Below are 19790 nucleotides of genomic sequence, written 5' to 3' on the forward strand. Positions count from 1 at the left end.
AAATCCGCCCCCAAGAGCGACGTAGACACGGCGGCCATTACGAAATTCCAGCCTAAACGCCGCCCGCCGAAACACACTTCTACATACCTCGTGCCATAGGTACGAATGGGTGTGCCGTTGGCGGCGTCCATCGGGGGGCCATGCCCGCCAGCCATAGTGTCCACAGTCATCGCCGGCAGGATGCTGCGTTGAGCCCCAGAATCGACCAGCAGCCGCCGGCCAGACAAGGTGTCAGTGATGAATAACAGCTTGCAGTCACGGCCAACACCCATAGCTGTTAATGAGCGCCGGCCCTGGCTTTTCCCTGGGCTCTAAAACTGCAAGGCTGACGACACTGCTTGGCCCCAAACCTGGAATGGTAATAACACCACCGGTCCTCACGCTGTCGGCGAGCCGTCACGGCAGCTGCAGTGTCCAGGTCGTCCTCCGGGGGGCCAAGCGGGGCAAACGTGTGCTGGGGGGCAACAGCGCATGGACAAACTGCTGCCGGTTGGCAAGGAAAATCCTGTCCGCCTCCACAGCCAGTGCCCGGTAGTCTCTGGAGGAAGGGAGGGGGGAACTGGCCAGCGCGGTGCGCACGGGTACTGGAAGCTGCCGCAGAAAAATGTGGGTGAAAAGGAATGAGGGATCCGCTGCGCCCAGCACAGCTAGCATCCTCTCCATTAACTCGGACGGCTTGCTGTCGCCAAGGCCGTTCAGAGACAAAAGGCGGTCTGCTTTCTCCAGCTCCGACAGTTCAAAGAGCTTCAACAGGAATGTTTTGAGTGCGTCGTATTTGCCGTCAACCGGAGGAGCCTCTAACAGCGCCATAGCCCTGGCTGTCGTCGAGGCATCTAAAGCCGCTACCACGTGGAAATATTTTGTCACGTCCTGTGTTATTCCTCTCAGCTGGAACTGGGCCTCGATGTGTTGAAACCACGGCCGTGGGTTGTTCTGCCAAAAGTCCGGTAATTTGACGGTGGCGCGCAGGTAGCACCGACATTAGCCGCGCCGCTAGCAGCAGCATTTTCTTCACCGTCGTGGTGTGACATAATTCAGCCGTATCCAACTCGTGTCAGGGTCACCACTTGTGGAGTGCAATAAACGAGGAGACAAAAACGAAGATGTGTCGGGTCCGCTTACTCTCCACTTTAATATAACTCTCACACCGAACAGCGAGTCAAGTAAAACCACAGCACACACATCACGAAACAGGAACAACACAACTAACTCCTCCCTCCCTTAAAGGTACAGTACCTTGGTGAATGTCTCCCTTCATATTACTTGTGGTTCGCCACACCTGCAATGTTCAGTGAATGTTATTTTATGATTGCAAAAACAACCTCAAATAGCCATCAGTATACAGTAAGTTATATTTAGGTATTTAAAAATAACCTTGCAACGTTATGGAAACATCATTTTATGGTTGCAAACAAGGTTTGCTCGGATTTCTGTGATTTTCAATAAAGTTTTGATCTTCTTTTGAAAGATATTAGGAGATCTTAACTTATTAAGAGAATATTATTAATCATCAACTGAAAAAAGCTCAGCTATTTAGATGTTTATTGATTTAATTCTATATATTTTTAATATATACATTTGAATGTATTTTTTAAAGTAAAGAGTTTTAAAGAAAACAGATACTGACCATCTTGTTTTATCTAAAGCAACTGCTTCACAACACCTGGAAGACTTGCTTGGGTGTCTGTCTCGCTCACCGTTGGCCTAAAAAAAAGAGAGAGAGCGACAGAAAAGGGAGAAAGACCGAGGATTAGGAATGTCTCAGCAGCTGGCTGCAACTGTCAGCTACGATTGTGATGTTTACATGTCGGCTCTCAGCACAGCCACAACAAAGACAAAGCAAGACACCAGAGACACTTGCCAAGAACCCATTCCATTCTTTATCTGCTTGTAAACCAGAGGAATAGGCCGATATGTCAAAAGAAATAACGTTACAGCGCTGCCCTATTTATGCAGGGAAGCCAGAAAACGTTCAACCCGTTTATACCTTATAACAGCGCAAATGAACTGTCGACGGCAACCTGTTGTTAAAGGCATTTAGTTTTGCGTCCCCCCCACCTCTGAGTGGAGCGTTCTCATTGTTAGTATAAGGGGGATGTGCATAAGGCAGCGGTGATCAAAGACATGCTGATGGCAAGATTGCACTTGTGTTTTGTACTTACCCAAAACAGATGTTTATCTTCCAAGGTTCTCAGAAAGGAACAAAGGCTTTGTTTACTGGGCAGAATGTGGCTGAGAGAAGTGTCTGACCTCAGGGGGGTTCGAGTTTAACGCTGCACCTCTGTGGATATCCAGAGCCCCAATGAAGACTTGGGATTATATGTTATTCACTCAAAGATGATGTGCCTCACACGTATGATCTTTAACACTGGGATTTTATTCGATTAGCTGGAATAAACACAAGCTTTGTTTATGGTTGATACTACCGTGAATGACAGCAGATGGAGGAGGAATGGGTTTTTGGTTAAATGCCTGACATAAGGTCTGTGGTTAACACAGACTCATTTTCATGTTTTATGACATTAAACTTGTGATCGTAAGCCTATAGTGTATTTAGTCAGAGTCTCACAACCTGACCCCGACATGTAATACAATAGCACACTGTAAAAACATTCTGTAGAAATTACAGTATTACTGGCAGCAGTTTGCCAGTAACTTACTGTAGATTTACATTTATGTAATTTACTGGCAACGGTTTGTTCAAAGATAAATCAACACTAAACATGAACAAATCTTTATCTAAAACTACAAAATGACAGCCTCATGCAAAGCATTCTGGGTACCAAAATTAGAAGAAGAAAAACAGAAAAAGGTTGATGAGGACTTCTGGTTCCCAGAATGCTTTGCACGAGGCTGTCATTTTGTAGGTTTAGATAAAGATTTGTTCATGTTTAATGTTCATTTATCTTTGAAGAAACTGTTGCCAATAAATGAGATAAATCTACAGTAAGTTACTGGCAACTAGATGCATAACTACAGCAACATTTTTTACAGTAAGAATCATAGAAGTCTTTGCTCCAGAAAATGCCTAATTTGCCTAAAATTCATCCAATTATATTTAATGGTCTTCACCAGTTTTCACCATTTTCAAGAGAATTATAATCATATCAATCTTCTCATCATTTCGTAATCTATTTTGTATCCGAATTATAAAGGCCGTGAGAAACAACAGTGCTTTACACAAACAGGGTGCTTCACTGAGGTGGGAACCCATAGGTGGTTTTGATAAAAAGATGTGAACAGGATGAGAACCAGAATGTACAGTATTAACCTTTAAATAGACAGATAATAATAGAAACGGATCATAGACCTTGTCATTTTTTGACTCACAACAGGGACATTAAAGCATTACGTACGTGACCCCGTCTGTGAGATCCTGGGGGTCCCTCAATCTAGTTATGAGAATAGGAGCGTCAAAGTAATCATAACCATAAACGTGTGTTTATTGCTGGAAATGATCAATTAAAGGACAGATTAATTTTCATTCATAATTTTAAAAATACTCAGATGAATGATTTTATTGGCATTCGATTTTATTATTTTGCATGAAACATACTGGAAGTTGGCTTCCTTAACATTGATTTTAATCCCTCACATTGTCTTACTTTTTAAATATTAATGATATCAAGGTGATAGATTATGAGATTCAGTACTTAAATTCTCATTCATAATTTGAAAAATACTCAAATTAATGATTTTATTGGCATTCGATTTTATTATTTTGCATGAAACATACTGGAAGTTGGCTTCCTAAACATTGACTTTAATCCGTCACATTGCCTTACTTATTAAATATTAATGATATCAAGGTCATATCACAGAATGTTCTTTACATTATGCAGAATGACTTTCTGTAGAAAAAAGTCAATCACAAAAAAGGACTTAGCTGGGTTTTTACAGACCGAGTCACAAATGAAAAGATGGTCTCGTCTTGTTTGATGGAGTCACGTAGGACCATGAAAAGGTACTCTTTACATAACGCCTATAACTCAGTCACGTGTAGAAAACGACACACACAGGTCTGGGAACATGTTTGGGGCCCTTTCGGAGAATTCATGAAGTGCTCCAAAGAATTTTAGCTGGACGCGAGCAACTGTTGTCTAGATAAATCACACCGGGCTGGTTTTGATCTGTGGCACTAAAAGCCTCTGCAAAGCGATACAAGGGATCCTGTGTGATTTACGGGGCTTCCAATCAGATCACACTATACGGTGTGATGAGGTGTGAGAAATTTGATCAAATGAAAAGCAGCCCTTGAGCGGAACAAAAAGTGCCATCCAGTTTTCCCAGCCCGTCGAAGTGTCGATGTTGAGAGCATCTCAAGTGCTTCGGCACAACTCGAGTCTCCACCAGCGGTCCAGATGGTGTTGCTGGAGACTCTGCACTCACACCAGGGCTATGACATGAAGGAATGTCGCCCTCATTGAAGGATCATGTCATCAGTAACTGCTACCTGCTGAGCTTCTTCTGGGTTGCATCTTTGCACCGTTCCCACAGCTGACTCCCATATTGCAGCACTTTAGAGAAGATCAAAGCCACATGGCTACTGAACCCACAAGCTGGACCACATCGGTCTTGCTTCATGTTAGCGGAGTGTGTTCTAATCCTTCGCACAAGGAAACTTTACTTCACATGTGGGACAAAAATGTCAATTCTGTCATTCTGTCTCTCATTGTCCTACCAACAAATGGCTTGAAAGCAGTATGTTGTTGTTTTCTTGTGGAACAAAGTGGGTTTTTTAAAAGAATAGTTGAAAGTTCTTTCATTATTTACTCACCCTCATGCCGTTTCAAACCTGTAGGACTTTCTATCTTCTGCAGAACACAAAAGAAGACATTTTGAAGAACGTTGGTAACCGAACAACGTTGCTACCCATTGACTTCCATTATATGTACAAAAAACCACAGACACATTTCTCAAAATATCTTCTTTTGTGTTCCACAGAGCAAAGAGTCATATACAAGTTTTAAACAACACGAGGGAGAATAAATTATGACGGTCTATATTTTGGGTGGATATCCTGATCAGGAAAGAGAAAGCGATACGTTTCAACGTGATTGTAAGTAGATGATGCTAAAGCACAGAATTGTGCATTGGGTCATACGTGCGGTCACCCTGAAGTCTATCATTTTGATGATGTATTCTAGTGTCTTTGAGAGGACACACAGGTAAGTAGATTAACTGTACTGTAAATCAATAGGCAATCACTTATCCTGAAGAGGCTGAATCAGCGGCGGGCAGTATAACAGAACAGGTTGAGGACCCTGCCGTCTTTCCTCTGAGCATGTGATGCCAATGAGAAAGAAAAAGACAGTATAAGACAATATATCCTCTAAATGTCTTTGCTCTATTACTCCAATATGATTGGATTATATTATGATTATATGTGAATAATAAGGCTTCTGTGCAGGAGGAATGGGCCCTTTTCAGTATTTTATTGGGGGCACTGTGAAGAAAAGATGTGTTTAGGGGGGTTATAAGTAATCATGATAGAAAAATGAAAGTTGAGGGGTCCTTGTGGTGTGGTTAGGGTTCTTCGTTACATAAACACATGTGAAATAAAAAAGTGGACCTTGTTTTGTTATACCAAGGGGTGCTTGGTATCGACTCTTTAAAAAGAGAAACAAAATGTGGCATCCTCTCCTTCTTGTGTTATAAATCCACAGTGCACCCCTTCCCTTTACAACGGTGTTGTCATGGTCCTGCCTTCTTGTTCATGATTTTCTAGTCTTGTGGCAGGATCGTGATAGATCCCTTACGTTTAGTGTGAGAAAGTCATGGTTTGTTTACCATTGACATGCCATGTGCTTTCTCGTGTCTCGTCTTTGACCCCGCCCCTCTCGTTCCTGCTGTGTCCCATTACCCACACTTGTCCCTCGTTAATTATCCTTTGTTTGTCTCCCTTTAAAATGCCCTCGTGTTCATTGTCCTGTGCTCGTGCGTTGTACTTGTACTGATGTGCTTTGTACTTACCTGTTTTTACCTTACCTTACCTTACCTTACCTTACCTTCCCTTGCCTGTGGATTACGTGTTTGTCATTTACCTTGCCCTGCCTTTGTTTCCCTTCCGTGTTTTGGTAAGACGGTGTCGTTGTTTTATAGTTAGTTTATTTGTTGTTCCTGTCTTTTCGTTTTGCCCCCACGTGGGAAGTCTTTGATATATATATATTCTTAGTTTAGTTTTCCCCCATCGAGTGTGTTTTGTTTTGTCAATAAAGTCTTGTTAACCCTTTCACCACCGCCTGCCTGCAATTGGGTTCTTCCTTCCCTCCAAACCGTGACAGGTGTAGCTGTGCTATTTTTTTTACATTTATTTTGCTGTATAATTCACATTTTACAGGTCCAGGATATGAAATTTGGCGGCATCTAGTGGTGAGGTTGTGAACTGCAGCCAACGACTTACTCCACCTCTTCCTCTGGAAACACTATGGCGGCTGACGCAGGACAAAGATGTCACATTTTCGCTTCTTTGCCGAAGGAGATAACGTATTTACGAAGCGCGCTCTGTAGAGCAGTTTGTCCTTTCAGGGCTACTGTAGAAACAACATGGAGAATGCCATGCAAGGGGACCCGCGGTGTATGTAGATAGAAATAGCTCATTCTAAGGTAATAAAAACATAACGCTACATTATGTAAGGTCTTTATACACCTCTGAAGGCATAGTTATGTATATTATATTGCATTTCCGTCAATGGATCCTCCAAAAAACGACATACTGGACCCTTAAAATGATTTGAAGATTATTAAGACATAACAAGCATTCAAATAAGCTAAAACAACCCAAATCAAGTTATTTCCTATTATTTGGTTTTGCTAAGTTTCTTGTCATGAGTAGGGTGGGGCTTCAAATTTTGTTGTAGACAATAGGGAAAGCACTGCCTTAGATCCAAATAACAACCCTCCTACAAGATTCATGTGGGAGATCCACACGCTGTGTTTGTTCGTCGTCTTGCAGCCCATTCCCAATAGTCTCAGCCTCAGACGTCACTGATCTTATTCTTAATGTTTGATGCACAAGGCACACAAAGTTAGAAAGACTTAAGGAGTTTTAAAGTCATCATCTGATTGGTTGAATTCAACAGGATTTCAAGGTGTTGCATGTTGCGTTCTTTAAAGGGGTCATGTGACACGGCTAAAACAAATATTATCGTTTGTTTTAGATGTAATGCAATGTTTATACACGATTTAAGGTTCAAAAATGCAGTATTTTCCACAAACCGTGCATGTTTGTATCTCCTCTTTTCCCCGCCTCACTGAAACGCGCTGATTTTTTACAAAGCTCATCGCTCTGAAAAGCGAGGTGTGCTATGATTGGCCAGCTAACCAGTGCGTAGTGATTGGTCGAATACTGCGTGTGACGGAAATGTGACGCCTCTTACCATATTTGGAACATCAGGTTCCAAAGCAATTGTACTGACAGGTACACCCACCTTACTTGCGTGTACATTTGGGCGGTCTTAGTCAAATCATACCACGAACTGATGTAGATTTGTGGGGGTGTGGTTACACGAGGCGTTTGAGGCAGGTCTGGGTGAGCGTTCGCTTTTAGATAGAATGCATCTTTTGTTCCGACACTTTAATTTTTACAATTTTACGTGTCTAATACATGCATGGGCAACTTATAACACGCCAAAGACACAGAAAAACACGAATTCGTGCCATATGACCCCTTTAAGGAGAACTTGTTGGAATGCTCCAGCGTGGCTGTAAATTTACATGGTGTGGTCACACGCCGGTCTGTTATTGCAGGGGTACTTGCTTTAAAATTTAATGGCTATGAACGTGACGCTTGAGAAAGCTAGCTGTGATTGGTTGATTTACATGTCAGTCAGACTGCCTGTTGGCCGGCCCTTGGCCATTGAAAGCTGTTATGGAGTCCAAATATTCATAAAACGATATTAAAATAAATGACTTTTTAAATAATCAAGTTGTCATGGCAAATGAAAACGTCTTTTTAAGGAAGCATGCTTAAGAATGTATTAACTACCTAGTGTATTCATTTGTAAAACAAACGATCAAAAGAGAGGGTTAAATCACAGTATCAGCGAAGAACCAAAGCGTGACATCCTTCCTTAAAGACAACAATGTGGCCGGACCGCAGAAGAAAGACGAGAAGCGCGACAGAAGGCCTAGAAGAGCCTGAGCGAACATGAACAAAAATGTGTGGAAAGAAGTTGGCAATGTACAAATGAAGGTGTGTTTCCTTGACAGCCAATAGCAGATAAGCAGCCAGTTGTTTCCTGACCATCAGCCTTTATCCTTTGACCTGAGGCTCGGTCCACTGCACACAGGCCATGCAGGTTACATACCTCTCAGGCTGATCTGCCCGCGAGCACTGAAGAGCCACAAAAACAGCAGCCAGTTCAAAAAGAGCCTTGAGAGAATCTAGCATGATAAAGACATCACCTGAGCGTAACTAAATGTTCAAAAGATTAAAAAATATTGATTGTCTTCTTACAGAAACTGATACGAGGATGTTTCAATTTATCACGGCACAATTACAGTTTTTCTCGATTGCTTAACACATGTCTTGAAATTATGGCTCCTTTTCTCGAAACTCTAAACACAAATCCATAACTTCTCTCCCAATTCCCCAAACATCCTATTTTCAGGTCAAAATGAAGCTCTCTTCTCAAAACCATTCAATCTTGCTGAAAAACCAAACTTTTTCCCCAAACATGACACACAAGCCCTCAAAAACACTCACACTACAACATAGCCTTAGACACCGGTGAGATCAATTCAAAACACTGCTACTAAAACCTCTTATTGGGATTCAAGAAAATAGTAATTTGACAGCTCAAATATACAACCTAAAATAGTGCAGAAAGAGCAACATGCAACGATGAGCTTTAGGAAAAATACAAAATGACACTACTGTTACTGTAAGTAATCTTAGAGGAAGGTCAAGAAAAGTTCAAAAACCAAAAAAGAAATATAAACTGGGTATGCAACACAAAACAGAATACAACACATGCATATATAAATAAACATGGCATCCTATGCACCTTTGGCCCAATTTCGTTACAGGATACTATAGCAATTTCTTGGTCTTCTGACAAAAGATTTTTTGGAAGTAGTCGTCTGAGTTCTACAAAAATACAGAACATTTAAAAAATGCTCAAATAAACTTGACAATCACAAATGTTGAGGGTGTACACGTGCTACAGTTTACTGGATACAGAATAGTGAAATTTCTCTCATATTAAGTGTGTACTGTAATTATACTGTATGTTTACAGTAAGTCGTATGTGCTCCTATTGATATTATCCTGAGATTCTGATTGGTGTCACCAGTTTTGCTATCAAGAAAAACTGTAAATTGACAAAACTTTTACTGTTTTAATTTATACTTATGAAATTTGCTAAGAAGGACAAAATGCTGAAATAGACTGAAAAATTTCAAATTGGGTGTAAAAACATGAAAAACATGTCATTTTACTTTACAAAAACTTTTATTTTATGTTTTTTTCTGGCGCCCCAGCTGCCGGAATATTACATTTTTTATGGGTACAATATATTTTGAAAGTGTTCATAATAAACTTGTACTTGTACTTGTAACTATATTTATATATTTTTAAATGTTTATATTACTTGTAAAAACATATATTTTATACTTACAATGCGTGTATATTTGAGTAATAGGGGTGTATCGATACAGTTCAAAACAATACACAACACTGGGTTCACGATACATTAGTATCACAATATTTTGAACAAAGTTAAAAACATGAAAATGAAATTCAAATAGCAGATTTTCGTATTTCCAAAACATTACCAATTTTCAAAACCCTTTTTATTGGACTTGTTATAAAACTGACAACATCCAAGGTTTAATTGAATCTTGTAAATAAAACTTGAATAGGTCTGTCATTGAAAAATAAAATAAAATGTTAAAATAATACTCGGAAATGAAATAAGAAAGCTGAACCTTAAAGGGATATGGGACCCAAAAATGAAAATTCTGACATCACAGTTCTGGGGCACCATTGACTACCATTGTAGCATTTAGTAGGTTCTTTTTACTATGGTAGTCAATGGTGCCCCAGAACTGTTTGGCTACAAACATTCTTCCAAATATCTTTCTGTGTTCAGCAGAACATTGACATGAGTAAATAATGACAGAATTTTCATTTTTTGGGTGAACTATCCCTTTAAGCGAGAACCTCTTCAAGCAGTAAAGTAAAAATAAAAACAAGTCATGTGTTGGCAGCCCAACCAATAGGATTAAACAGAGACCGTATTGCAAAAAAATGCCATTGCTGCGCTACAATACGTACTGTAATGTTTATGCATCCTAATATATCATGCCACTATATATTGTTCCATCCTTTTCACTAAATTTCATGTGATTTGCAGCACATAGTCCTGTAGCTTCAGTTTAAGATAGCAGAAGAATTGTTTAAAATCCCTGAGGAAAAAAACAAGACGTGAAAACACAGGCTATTTTATTCTCTGTGTGACCAAAATACAACGTATATCCACATGATACTGAAATCTACCTGTACAAACCCATCTTCAAGTAATGGTTTGCATAGTATTTCATTTCATTTTTCACTTCCTCCAGCAAAATCATGCCAGTCATTATCCTACAAACGGTGTAATGAGATATTTAGCGAAACTTGATCTCAGTAAAGGATCCACATCTGTCAACAGCTTTCAATCCAAGCACAAGATTACAACCTTTAAGCAACGTGTCCAACATTTGGGTTGATCTCATCTCCACATCTGAAAAATAACTCGCGCATTGTACTACATAAAGTTGGTGAGCTTTCAGTGACCAATGGAAGTTTGAAAGCAGATCTTTAAAAAACGCAGAACACAATACAGCGGCGGTGGACATGTGTTTGTCCTTTAGTGCTCATGGGAAAGATGGCTTAGTGGAGACATCTAGAGTTCAGTATTTACACAAACAGTAAAGCGAGGGTGTAGATGAGTACCCTTAGAGATTGGGTGAAGTATCCCTTTAAGGATAATAACACATAGCATACATCTGATATAAAGACATAAAAAGGAACAGTGATGTGCTGTATGACTGGTGAGAGAATGACCCTAATGACCCTAAAAGCCAATGAGAGACGAACCTTGCAGTAAAAGTTTCAGACCAAACATCTTAGTTGTGTCTGAAAAGTGATTTTCCCCACAGTGGAGAGGTCCAGTAAAGTGGAAACAAGAGGCGGTGAGGATTTCATCTTGTTCTTGTACTGGGGACAGAGGATTAAACAAAGTTATTTTTAGAGCTCATTCACAAGGACAGAGAGAGATAGCGCAGTCAGATAATTGCATTACTGCTCCATTTAATCAGCCGCAGTCATGTGACCAGCAGTAATGATGGGGTTCGGTATCTCAGCTGGAGACACGTAAGAATGTTAAGTGTTTTTTTTTCGGAGTCGCTGTGCGAGAATGACATTGTCTTGTCATCTTCAACCTCGAAATCCACAGCGGCTGCCAGGATTCATGTTACTTGACAGCAGAAAGTCACCCCCACACATGCTATATGGAACCTACTGTTTTAATGGTCGATAGGTAGGTGCTTCATTTAAATCAGTACGTAATGTCATAGTATGCGATTTCGGACGCAGCGCAAAACATGTGGAGGTGAGACCAATTTCTACTGAAACAAGAGGTGGGAGGGACATTCTTATGCTAGGGAGCATCTGATTGGATGAAATCTGCTCGTACAAGACAAGTCATCTATATGTTTTTGCTCCATTTTCCCAGAAGAACTAGTGGGAAAGTTTGAATGAATCCATCTCCTATAAGTTAATTTAGTTCGGATAGCGTATAGATCATAGATATGTACATGTAGATGCACATTTGACCGCTCCAGACACGTCTTCGTGTCCGTTAGGTTTTCCGCCAACTTGTAAATGAGAAAACCTTTTAAAGGTGAGAATGTGTTGGTCTGTGTTTTTATATGTATTAACTCAATAACAAATTATAAACTGTATGGTAAGTTTTAGTGTGATGTTGTCAGAGCGGTAGCGCTCCAGACACATATACATGAGCTGTTGGCTCACGGGGACCTGGGTTCGAGTAAGAGCCGGGTCATGTCCCGATTCCACACCCTGCCTCTTACCCTCATGTTCCTGTCTGCATCCACTGTCCACGAGTAAAAATCCCCCCCAAACAACATTTTAGTGTTATGTTTATGTTCTGTCAAATCGATTAATCGCAATTAATTGGGATTAATTGCAATAATCGAACCCAACATGAATCTTTGTTTATATAATATATGTGTCTGGTGTGTATATTTAAATGCAAACACATACATGTGTAAATTTAACAACTATGTACACACATTTAGATTTAAATATAATTTATGTTATGTAGAATCATATTTACTGCCGCGGAAAAAATGAGAGCGTTCCAAATTTTCATTTCTAGATGTATTGTGGCCATTCCAGTCCAGTGATGGTCATCCAACAGCAATGTGCAAGACTGGTAGCATGACAAGACACGTGAAAACTGTGATACAAATCGAGGTTATTACATTAAACATTTTCTGGGAAATTTTCTTAAATACGTGTACAAATATTACTGTTGAAAGTGAAATATAAGCTACTTTTGAAATATAAGCTTTAAGCTAACTATGAGCAACTTTTCTGTTATTTTCACCGTTTCTCTACAATTAAATGAAAACAGAAACAATATTTCTATTCGAAATTTGGTAAAAATATTGTTAGTAGTTCACAGAATGAAACAAAAACGATCATTTTAACTAAACACATACATATAACTATTACAATTTAAACCCAGAAAAACAGTCTCTGAAATGGTTTCTTAATTTTTTTTAGCAGCTGTATATTACACATTTTTCTTAAATATATACATGTATGTTTTGTGTATTTATATATACAGCATACATACTGTATACACACACACACACACACACGCACGCACGCACGCACACACACATTGTATAAAAACGAACATTTTGTAATAGATTAATCGATTTGCCAGCACCAAAACCTTTGTGTTGTTGTATTGTGTGAGTTTAGCATGTTTGGGTCTAAACAACAGCACGAAACATTTCATATTTACACAAGTGTTGCAGCTACGGTTGCAGATGCACAGTCAACTTGCTCTCAAGTATTTACGGTATATTACGGCTTTGACTGTTCCAATATGGCGGCCAAATTAAGTATAGCCGGCCATAGAAACAGCTGCTAATTAGTCATTTAAGTGTGTATATCTATAATGTTCATCATAGTCACGGCTACTAAAACAATGGCTAAAATTCACAAATGTTTTTTAAAACATCCCTATTCTTTATAGAGTCATACACCATCGTCTACCTGAAAACAAACATCGGATTTAAAATTGAAGCAATATAGTAAAGACTTCCTATTGTTTTTGCATCAGTTTTACATTTTTACCAAACAACCAAGTTTAGCTGCACTACCGGTGATGTCGGCCGACTGCGGTTTAGTCTAAACGATCTACCACGAGTATGCACGACAAGCAGCACGGTTTGGCCAGCGTGCAACCTTTTACTGCTCCTCTGGGATCACGCTTAAATTTTCACATGGAACAGAGTTAATGTTACACCATAAGAGCCATGCGGCCAAAGCCGCTGCAAATTTAAAGCAGGTGAGATGCACCAAAGCCAGTAGCCACCAGTGCTCGGACTTATTCAGGGAGGCGGTTTCAAAAAAAGTCCGGTCTGCTGTTTCAAAACATCACGTCACCATTTACATTGTGGGATAGTTACTAAATATAAGAAGATGATTGATTTTGGTGATGGCTTACAGTGGAATTTTTCTTGATGAGCTCTGGTTTATTTCAGCATGGACGAGTGTGTCTTGCATTACTCTGATTATTTAATGGACAGGTGGGACTCATATTGTTTCGCTTGCTTGATTCAGAATGTATAGTGGAACCAGTTTTATATTAGATATTAGTAATAATCACTTTTATTTTCACCATAAAATGGACATTTTAATTTTCACTTTCTCATTGTTTTGTACAACAGAAAATACATAATAAGAGTCTGCTACCTTTCCCCTGTAGACTAAAAAGAATGAACAACTGCTATCTTTACAGACGTTAGCAGACAGAAATAAAACCAACCAGGACTAGCAAACAGTCTGTGCACACAGAACAACACCCAGTTCTCTTCACGTGTAGAAATGGTTTCTGCTATCAGCAGGAGTCGTTTCAGACAGACAGACCACGCCAGTAAGCGTGCTGGCTTCATCTCCTGGCCTTCTTTTCTTTCATGAGTTTCTTGCTCTCCTCTCGTCTCCTCTTGTTGACGGGGTTGCGTGGATCATAGATCTCGAACGTGTCTTCGTCCTGCATGTTGGCATCTTTCACCTTTCTGGTTTGTTCATCAAAGTGGAGAACATGGGCCATCCTAAATCAAAAAGGGAAGCAGAGCTCAGTTCAAAAGAACAGAGTAAAGCAAGTCACGGGCCACTAAATCATGAAAATCAGACTTGCAAGTTTGGAAATTTCCCAGTGGAACGGGTCAGAGCAGACGTTCATCCTGACCACAAAGTCCACAAACAGTCACATTAAACTAATTGAAAGAAATAGCTCAAATAACTAAAGATACTTCTTTCAAGCATCCAATCTAATCTAATCTAATCTAATCTAATCTGGCTCAACATGCTTTTGACAATAAGATTTGCTGCAAAAATGGCTTAAATTTCAGTCTGTTCCTCAGACGCAGCAATGGTACGGATTTGGAACAACATGAGGGCTGGTAAATCATATTTTAAGCAAATGATAGTTTTGGGGTGAACTATTCCTTCATGTGATGTGTCATTTGGGAGCAAGATATCATTACCGTATGTAAACATTTATTATTTTAAGTACATGCCGACATATGACATGTGTCTGAAAAACCAGACCTGGTGACTTATAAGGTAAACAGACTAACAAAAACAAAACAAGATCTTCAACAACATCTGCTAATAAAATATTGCTCGTAAATTCTCATCTGTATGGTTCCATAAAGAACCTTTGATATCCGCAGACCTTTTTTGTTACACCAAAAGTTATTTGTGGAGAAAATAGTTCCTTAGATTATAAAAAGGTACAAAAGAAATGGTTCTAAAAAATAATCTTTTTTTTTTGTCAAAAATGAGGTGCAACAAAAGTTCTTCACAGCGATACCAGTGTACCAATACCAACTTTAGTCAATACTAGCGTAGGGGTGTCAGAATAGAGTTACTGAAAATAACCCTTGGGGCTGCACGATAAACCGGAAATTAACCGCACACGATTTTGCGGTTGTCTAGTTTTTTGCGCAGTTTGTCAGTGAAGTACAGTTAAATGCTGCTGCATCTGAAAGCCAGAGGGCAGAAACTCCAAATATACGCCGCAGAAGTAGTACCACAACACACATAGTTCCAGGATACGCCTATGGGCATCTTTCTATCGCTGTTCTTCAAGCCTTCTCAGATATTTTCATGACAATAATGTATATTGATAATGATGATGTTCGACAGGTGTTGCTTTTTCAAATGCACGTTATAAGCAACTTAAACTCACTGTGCTTTCAGAACGAGCAGCATTTACTACCGAGCAGCGCATGAAACATAATCGCAGGCTTTCCAATATCATAATTGCTCTAGACAGGTCGATGTACGCAATATTCAGTGTTATTCACAATTTATCGCGCAGTCCTAACAACCGTGATATAAAACATGATTATCAATATTGAGGTAATCGTACACATATCGTTATATTGTAAACAATCAGCACCTGTTTAAAGCTTGCCTTAAGAGCCACAATAGTTACAAACTCTCTTTCTGATTCCCTACACTCATATTTTGTGTGTGATTCATTGGCCAAAGAAAAAAAAATCTCTTTAATAGATATTGTGACAATATTATTATTGTGAATTCTTTTGGCCACGATAATTGCGTCATGAAAATGTAATATTGTGACAGCCCCATAACAGCATTTAAGCAATCCAACTATCAACTATTTGTATACAAAATCTCTAGTTTGAACTCACTATAATTTCTGAAGGGTGAGACTTCCGATTCTAGTATAATGAAGTAAATTGCACTGTTATTTGTCATGTTTATATAGTGTATTGTCATGTTTCGCTTTCGTTGACAAAATCAAAAAAACATTTCAATAGGCAAATGTTGCCATGAATTCTTTTGACTGTACATGCCGATTCCCCAAGGACGATCGGATTGGAACTTGCAGATTAAACATCAGTTGATCTTCAGCTTCTTTCACAATGAAATTTCCACTAGAGCGCAGATACTACAGATAAACAGATCTAGCTTTCATTTCTTCAGTATTACTTTTTCTTTCCACGTGCTTGGCTGGAGAGGAAACCGTCAGCCAGAAGAAACATTCCACTGAGGAATAGTGAGTACCAACAGAAGGAAAAGCACAGCGCTGGCTAAAACATCTATACCAAGCTCCAGAAGACTACTAAACCTCAGCACTGTTTCAACAGACAGTTTACTTACACTAACACCGTGTCTACACCGGACGCGACACGACAAAAGACATTAGAAACGCATTAGAACCCATTATAATTTTACATTTTGTCCACAGTGGATGCAGCGAAACTGTCGCGTCCGGTTTAAACACGGTGCAAGGCAACAGCTCTCTGAACACAGACCTTTAATAACAAATTAATAACAAATTTAGAAAACTAAAAAAGGCAAGCACTTTGTTAAAGAGGAGAATGTGTTGTGGATGCCACTGTGGTGCGTAGAGGTGTCAGATTCATCCTCTGTGTAGTCTCGGTGACCTATTCATATAAACTAATTCTGTCAAGTCCTAAGTGAATGTTAACACGCAAGACAAAAAAAGAGCACCGTAAAACAAAGTGATGTAAAGAAAACAACATAATTAATTTAATAAAAGACCTGCAAGATTCTGAACTCTGATGGCAAATAATCAGTATCAATGTTTCTTAATTGACAAATACTTGTATTAATTTTAATGTTGTTAGTATTTATAATGATGTCATGTGTAACTTTTTCAAAAAAGGAATGTGTTTAATAGCATATTCGTTTTTGCTCTGGTATCCAAAAGCTTGAAAATTCTAAAGTCACATGACGTCTTAAAATTAACTGTCTAGTGACATTGTACCGGACAGCTCGAAATCAAATCATTATAAGCTTACTGTTCAGGGTAAGGTGAGAAGGGATGAAGAATTCACATTTTTAATGTAATATTGCAGCGTTTTTTGTAAATAGTTTATCAATGTGGGTCATTCTCGTTTTAAAATTCGTGTGCCCTCATAATCTTCAGTTAAAATCTGTAAATGTCCTTCCGTCCTGTAGTGACTATCCATCTTAAATGACGTATGTTAGACGGCTTGGGCAGAGCATACGTTAACTCCTCCCCTCCAAATGTCAGTCTGCTGCCAGTTCCATTTCAAAATGCAATGGCTGTTTTTATACATCCAATCAAATCGCAGAGAAAGACGAAAGCCACACCTACTCTTTTTCTCATTCAAAATTCCATTTCACTCAGAAATGCGTCAAAATACGGAGGTAAAAATGATCGCAACTTACGGTTCACAGGGACTTTAAAGTCACCATGAAATCAAAATGAAGAATTCATATTTTTATGTGATATTGCAGTGCTTATTATAACGAAAAAGAAAACAAAAAGAAATCCGGGAAGAAAAATCTTGTCAGTAGCCGGGATCCAAAGTTGCGAAGTTAGCATACGTGCAAAAGTAGAATATCACATAAAACATTTGCGCATAAGCACCATTTCCATCCAACTAGTCAACTAATAAATTGGCACTAAATTTCAGTAAGAAAAGTAAGAGAAGCCACTAAATATAATAATTATATAATAATTGTCATATATAGTAATTACTTGCGCAAGTAGACGAAACACAATACATGCGGTGCTTTCGTGGATGCCTGCTCTTTGGGAAACGCAGTCGTGACAGTTCTGGGAGGCAATTACAGAAATACTTTGACAACTTTGCTCAGGCACTTAAGAATGACCATAACAACATTTCAGATGCTGTGTAACAAGATCAATACTCTGGTTAGTCAGGTTACATCGTCTAATAGTGCAGATTCATGACTTTTAGGAGGAATTTATTTGGCAAATGCGTTTCCATCTCCCATTATTCTTAACCCTTTTTCGCAAAAAAGAAAACCCACCCCAAACGAACGAAAATACTTTTTTGCAAATTAACGTTTTTTATTTTGAAATTTGACGTTTCCATCACTCATTGCTGATGCGAAACTTCAAATTGCACATAAAACCAGGGTGCTGGAAACATGGCTAATGGCAGGAAAAGAGTTAATAACTGTTTTATTATTTACAACTAAAAAAGTGATGGACTTCAGCTTTAAAGACCCACTGAGATCCCTGAGGTCACACTTGCTGCAGTGTTTTGGAGCTGGACTAGGAACTAGATGCAAGTCCAATGTGTTCACATCTCACCTCTGCTCTGCTGACCTACATTTCCTACTGAGAAGATCAGCAGGGCAACTGTCAGAATCAAGACATGGAGTCGACCACGGGGAAACTTCAGTAGGGGTGAAACAGGTCATTGTTATACATCATGGACATGGCCGGATGGCTCTCTGGGGTCTCATCTGAACCGAAAAAGATGCAAAAGAAACTGACATTCCACACCTGTTTGAGCTATTCTAGCGAAGGTCAGAAATTCTGAAAAAACATCCAAACGCTTAGCGCTGGTCTCACACCGAACGCATTCGCCTCCAAAATCCACGGCTGGTTTGAATGAACAAGATGTGACGGCACGTTTCAATAATTCAACGACTCCCGGCTGTCATTCAATCGGGTGTGACTTTTGGTGCTTTCACAGAAGTGTGTCAGAAAGCAACCAGAGGAGCCGGAGGAAGATTTTGATATTGAGCCGGTTGTCTGAGTCAAGACGAATGCATAGAGGAACCAAGTACTGAAGCAGTCTCCACTTAAAAATTATGAGGCTCTCAAAAGTCTCGCTTTGGTAAGTAATCCACCATGCTGCTTTTTTTGAGCCTTCGCAGAACCCCTGGATCAGTCCGAGGAGACGTATAAAGCGGGCCGGCGCGTGTACATGAGCGCGTTTTTAAATGCGTGCTCGTGTCCATTTGAAGTCCGTAGGAGATGTGACAGCTCATCTAGAATGTCATGGTTATACTCTGGCAGACTCGGAGGACTCCCGCAGTGCAAGGCAGTCGGCTCTGATAATTTGTCTAGCAGTCTCTGTGATGACAGCCCGTCCGACTCCTCGACCAGAGTTATGGCTCGCTCAAACCCCCCCCCCAAAACAACATCTGATTGGGGCTCTTATCAGGGACGGGCTTTCGCTCCAGCTCGGCTGTGATGCGGAGGCCCTCGGAAGCCTCTTCCTGAATTTATTTTTCTTTCGTTTTTGCAAAAGAGAGGAGGAAGGAGTGAGGCCCGGGCGCTTGGGCGAAGGGCTTTTTGTAGATGCAGACACAGATGGAATAGTTTACAATCTGGCCCAGACTTGACTTCCAGTGTCTGACCTGTTGTAACCCGTGTTCCGTTCACGGGGCGCACCAGACCTTCAGAAAGCGCCGCAGACTTCCCACTGCTGTTTTTCTAAAACGGGGGGCCTCTCATCCCTCCGCCGAGATTTGGGATCTCAGCTAGTGGGCCACCTCCAGAGATGTCCGGGGGTCCCGAGACCGTAATGACAGTCTATCACGAGGATGAAGTAACTGACAGGACACACGTAGGAACCGGGTCTTAGACAGCATCCCTGTTTTGATCTCATGTGTTAGTTGTTGGATCATTTAAGTAATCTTTAGAGAACGCACACAAATCCATTTTCCTGTGCGAAGAGGGAGGACGACGACCTGA

At 40.0% G+C, this 19790-nt stretch overlaps 1 protein-coding gene across 1 annotated transcript in view; it reads right to left on the bottom strand.

Moving 5' to 3' along the window:
- Positions 1 to 9598: 9598 nt before the first annotated feature.
- cwc27 (CWC27 spliceosome associated cyclophilin) overlaps positions 9599 to 19790 on the bottom strand; it is a 44078-nt gene continuing 33886 nt past the window's right edge. Inside the window, exon 14 of the mRNA XM_057321837.1 lies at positions 9599 to 14358. Within this exon, the coding sequence (XP_057177820.1) occupies positions 14196 to 14358 (163 nt within the window). The 3' untranslated portion in view covers positions 9599 to 14195. The remainder of the gene's footprint in view (positions 14359 to 19790) is intronic.

Source organism: Triplophysa rosa, linkage group LG22, assembly GCF_024868665.1.
Source record: "Triplophysa rosa linkage group LG22, Trosa_1v2, whole genome shotgun sequence".
In the NCBI taxonomy this organism is placed as follows: domain Eukaryota; kingdom Metazoa; phylum Chordata; class Actinopteri; order Cypriniformes; family Nemacheilidae; genus Triplophysa; species Triplophysa rosa.